The 5664-nt window shown below is 29.9% G+C and overlaps 1 protein-coding gene across 1 annotated transcript; it reads right to left on the reverse strand.

The window, feature by feature from the left end:
* Positions 1-765: 765 nt before the first annotated feature.
* On the reverse strand, positions 766-2932 carry LOC114186085 (uncharacterized). Its single transcript, XM_028074103.2, has 3 exons — positions 2073-2932; positions 1454-1981; positions 766-1358 (listed from the first exon to the last, which is right to left on the reverse strand). Exons 1-3 carry the CDS (start codon positions 2847-2849, stop codon positions 1254-1256), a joined length of 1410 nt encoding a protein of 469 aa, XP_027929904.1. The 5' UTR covers positions 2850-2932; the 3' UTR covers positions 766-1253.
* Positions 2933-5664: the final 2732 nt, after the last annotated feature.

Genomic DNA, 5664 nt, shown 5'->3' on the forward strand with positions numbered 1-5664 from the left:
TATAGAATTATATTCTGCAATTCTGTTTTGACTCAGATTCTGTATTTGTTATACGGTTATAACCACTGTGACAGCTCAGCTCTAGAGAATATATTCCTTTCTGTTAGATGTTCCCTATATATAAAGGCCAACATTCTGGTTTATCAATAGGAAAAAGATCTTTCATAAATTCTCTGCTGGTTTTCTTTTCTCTGTTTTTCTTTCTATGTTACAGTAGATTTAATTGTAATATCCTTGTACTAGTTACACCTCTGCACCCCATCTTCATCTCCAATCCCCTTCTTGCATCCACACTGCTGCACCTCCATTTTCATCTTCTTTTTTCACCCGTGGATCACCACCTTCATTTAATTTTCCGTCACATCATTTGCACTAATTTTCACTGCATCCGTACTCTTCACAGATTCCATCCAACGTTCACCTTCTTGAAGAAGAATGAGGGTGAGGGAGAAAGGAGAAGAAGAAGCATGGGGAGGAAGGAAAAATAGCTTCCAGAACACTATTTCAAAAGTTTTATTTTAAATGTATTTTGGAACGTGTAATTTAGAATACATTTCCAAATGAAAAAAAAAAAAAATTCCCAAATGAATAATTCAAAAGTATTTTCCGAATTCAAAATTACTTTCTAGATTATACAATCCGTAAAAGACAATTCAATAACACTTCACTTTCTTCTGCTCTATCTATAAATTAATTTTGGAAAAAAAAAATACACATAAATCAAATCCAACCAAATATCATATAGTGATACGAGTTATTCTGAAAATAATACATAGATGATAAGTTATAGAAGATTTTAAATGTTACAAATTGCTTTAGGTATGTGTGTGTGAAACGAATTCAAAGCGATTATAAACTCAACTGTTTTCATCCAAACACTACAAATTGTTGCAGTTGACCAGTATCTTGCATTAGGTAACTGTTTCACGTGCAATGCCACTGCGGTATCTTAGAATAAAATCATAAATGGCACCAAATGAGCCAAAAAATGCATTAATTGCAGGTGTTTTTTATGGTTGACCTGCATGGTTGTTGTTGAACCTATCTGATAGATGAACTCTCTTTACAACAAAAATTATGCTGTGAGGAACTACATTCGGTTCGTTTGAATTGTTACAACTTCAGTAAAAGCTGGGTAAGCAAGTAAGAAAGTTTGAGTTCTAGATTGCAAATTTCCTTACGCAGTCTCTTGCTTTCTCTGTAAGCAACATTCTTCGAGGATGCCAGCTGCTTCAGCAACGTTTTAATGTCAGTCAGTGCATGTAAATCAGTTCTTCATATCTGCATTCTCTGATTGCAACTTCCATTAAGTCACCAGCATTAGAGGGCAACACATCACAACAGTGCCTTCTTGGAGTCTGCAACTTAATGCAAAACAATAGTTAATGTAACATTATTAGTATCACCGATGTAATTAATAGACCAAATCTGAAGAAAAGGAAATGCTAATTACCTGTTTGTTGTCAATGTATAACTTATTTGTAACAACTTTGATCACACTCAATTTCTGCATTGGTCCCTTGTATGTACAATTTTCAGAATGTTTCCTGTAAGTGCTTGTGATGCCATCTTTGCCGGAAGACACCTTATCTAGATAGAAAATGGTGGATCTTTTACATGGGTCAGGGTGAAGTTCTCTTGTGTTGAAAGTATATGTTCCTAACAAAACATTTCCTTCCTTCCACTGTTTGAATGTTTTCTCCACTCTCACAACCTCTGGCAAAACCATGTTGTTTTGGAACACTTGAACAGCATAGCCCCATGACACAGAAATTGTCCATGACAACTTCTTCTCGTAACAAACTGTTTGTTGTAGGATTCTCTCGGAATCGACATGAACAGCTTCAAATAAATGTTGCAGTGACTTTTTGGTTGACATGTTAGGAAAGATAGGATCAGTGTGATCTGGGTGATGTAGGGACAATAAGGGAGTTAACGGATGAGAAGCCAAAAGGCCAAAGATATTTCCCCGCAAATCAACCTAATCCGAGGCCATAATCACATAATAAAGGGCTAATTAGAAGCATAATTAAGAAAATAACACCAACAACATTAGCATTTCAACCTGTTACCTGATGAAAACCTGGTTCAAGTGTTAATCCAACACCTAATTCAGTTATGCAAGAGTAGACCCTAGCATCACTTCCATAGAGATGAGGATACCTTTGTATGCATGAATCAAGAACCTTGGCTAGGACTTGTGCGAGGGAGGAACTGATGGCAAAACCACCTCCACCGAAAGCCATTCCAAAGCCAAAAACCTGGGTGCCCTCATAAATCTCTGAGTAGGACCCAACATAGTACCAAAGCCTGTGATCATATTTGGAAAGAGTTTTGACCAGATTGTGAGGAAAGAAAATGGTGTCATCATCCCCAAAAACATACCATCTAACACCAGAATGTTTCAATGCCACTGTTTCTTTCACAACACGTGCTACACGGATTGCTGATCTTAGACCTCCATGCTTGTAAGTATAGAGAAACTGTGAAGTGTCCTCAGAGACACAAAGAGGAGGAAGAGAAGCATCGTTGTTTACGTTTTCATTTGGGAGGGAATCTACAAAAACACATCCTCTCATTGTTTTATTGGGATTCGAATTCCACCACATTCTGCTGTATTCCTTTCTCTTAGGCCAGGAATTCCCACTTGAAGCAATTCCAAACACAAGTTGATCAACAGTGGTAGGTTCATAGACATCTTGTGGAGAAGAATGCACGTCTATTATCTTTGGTGTGGCTAGGAGTAACATGGATACACAGAGAGAAATGGCACAAAATGAAGAGAAGACCAAGATGAATTTCATCAGAGTAGGTTTGGTTTTGATAGGACTGTGAAGTGACCTTTTCATGATGAACGAGGGAGCCAGATGAAGTTGTGCAGATGCAGATTATTATACGTTAGAGAAAAGTTGCATTATATTTCCTACATAAAAGTTTGAAGTCTTTAATATTTAACTACAGAAACCATAATCCGCGGAATATTATAAGAAAAAAATGGAAATAAAGTTTTAATACTTATTTCTCTACATGTGCATTCCATGGGATTGGTTTGTGAGAAGGTGATTAGATTGAAGTCAACCATTGGGGATGGTTACCTTTTCAATCCTTGCGCCGTACTCCTCCTCACATTGGTGAATTAATGCATTTGAATGCACATAAATACCGTGATTGTTACTTCACATTCCCCACCTTTTCTTAGATTGCAAGTCCCAGATTTTCCCTTTCCTCCCGAGAGGGGAGTTGTTTTTTGAATTTTTCTCAATAAAAGCTCCATTTTGGAGTAATTCTAGTTTGTTAGAATTATTAGAAGCGTAGAAATAATATTCAGCAAATGGGAAAGATGCAAGTAATAAAAAATAAATAATATTAATATATGTAATAAAATAAAAAATATATTTTAATTGATTAAAATGTAAAATTACTATTTTGTTTTATTATTAAAATTAATATATTATTATTATTATTAATGTTATTATTGATCAAAAGTGATATTTTCTTCTTATTCTAAGAGTCACCTATAATCGATCTCACTTTTGAAAAAGATATATGGACATTTCAGTAAAATATCAATAAGTGAATAGTAATTCTTCTCCGATCTTCTTACTTATATTAGGATGGGAACAGTGATATATCACATAAGTTATTCGTCTCAAATAGAGATGGCAAATAAACTCGTGCCCGTGGGTATCACCCGAACCCGTCCCCGTTTTGACGGGGAATCCTCGCTTTGACTGGGTATGGGTATGGGTATGGGTAATACCCGAAATTTTCAACTGGGGATGGGGATGGGGATGGGGATATATATATACCCGCCCAAATACCCATCCCCGCTTAAATTACTAAACTATTTATAATTTATTAAATAATCTAAAAAATATATATAAATAAATAATATATTTACACATAAAATATAATATAATATAATATAATATAATATAGTATATATACATATAAATAAAATATACTTTTATATATATATATATATATTTACACATATACATGTAATATAATATAATATAATATAATATAATATAATATAATATACATATAATATATATACATAATAATATAATATAATATATATAATATATACGTATAAAACAAATTAATCATTTAACTAGTGAGATCTTTTATAAACAAATTTATAACATTACAAATTTATAAAAATTTAAAAGAAATATATATATATATATATATATATATATATATATATATATATATATATATAAGCATAAAATATCTACGCATATACATATAATATATATACATAATAATATAATATATATTATTATATTTATATTATTATCTAATATAATATAATATATACTTAAAATAAATATATATCTATAAAATATATATATATATATATATATATATATATATATATATATAAACATAAGATATCCACACATATAATATATATACATAGTAATAATAATATAATATATATAAATAATTATATATATATATATATAAACATAAGATATCCACACATATAATATATATATACATAGTAATATAATATTTAATATAATATAATATATATATATATATATATATATATATATATAACATATTTCTCATTCTCTTTGTTTTTTGTTATACACTTTGTTTACTCTCTCAATTGTCTGGTTTGTTTTTCAAGATTTAATTTTGAAGGTAATTTTTCTTCTTCTTATTATATAATTTTTACTCTCTGTACATGGTTATGTTCAAATAGGTGTTCCTCAATTTCATTCTATGAAATAATTTTTAGGTTACACATTTGATTATCTTTATTTATTTATTTATTTTCATGAAAATGTTTGACTCTTATTTTGTAGCTCTTCTTTTTGTTACTTTGGTTATACACTTTTTGACTCTCTTTTAATTGTTTGGCTTGTTCTTTAAGGTTTAAGCAGATCTTCAAGGTACTTTTCTTTTTATCATAATCTTAATTATACATTTTTTGTTTCCGTTATGTTATGTTCAAATGGATATTCTCAAATTTGGGTCACACATTTAATTATCTTTACTCCTTTATGATAATTTTATTTATTATTTATTTTTTGTTTCATGATAATGTTTAATTCTCAATTTTAAGTGCTCAATTGCATAAATCCTTAATTTAATTCAAGATCAAAAGATGAAAAATCTATGTTTAAATTTGAATTATTATTAATTTAATTTTGTTATTTGTGCTATTTCGTTTAAGTGGTATAATATAAATTTTTAATAGTATAAAAAATATTTGAAATATTTTTAAATTTGATTATTGGTTTTCCTTTTATATTTTGTTAAAAAAGAAATTAACCTTTTTACTTTGTTTGATTTTTTTTTGTTACGTATGTTAGTTTCTAGAGAAAATGAGCACAGGAGATCAAGATTTGCAGGTACCAAGTCCACCACAGTGTTTACAACAACCAACTCCCTTTCAAAGTTCCAATAATGACAGTCAATCTCCATTGAATCCATCTACCATCTACTCAAATTTATTAATATTTTTTGTTAGTATTTTTTGTGAATTCTCATCTAATATTCTACATTTGGTGTTTGTAGGTGTTAAAAAATTAAAAGGAAAAGATGTTCTCATGAGTGAAAATGAATCTGATGAAGAAGGTACATTATATTCTAATAATTAAAATTTTCAATTTCAATTATTATATCATATCTAATTTTTCATTT

Source organism: Vigna unguiculata, chromosome 5 (assembly GCF_037176805.1).
Source record: "Vigna unguiculata cultivar grain cowpea cultivar isolate G323 ecotype 2 chromosome 5, ASM3717680v1, whole genome shotgun sequence".
NCBI classification, from domain to species: Eukaryota; Viridiplantae; Streptophyta; class Magnoliopsida; order Fabales; family Fabaceae; genus Vigna; species Vigna unguiculata.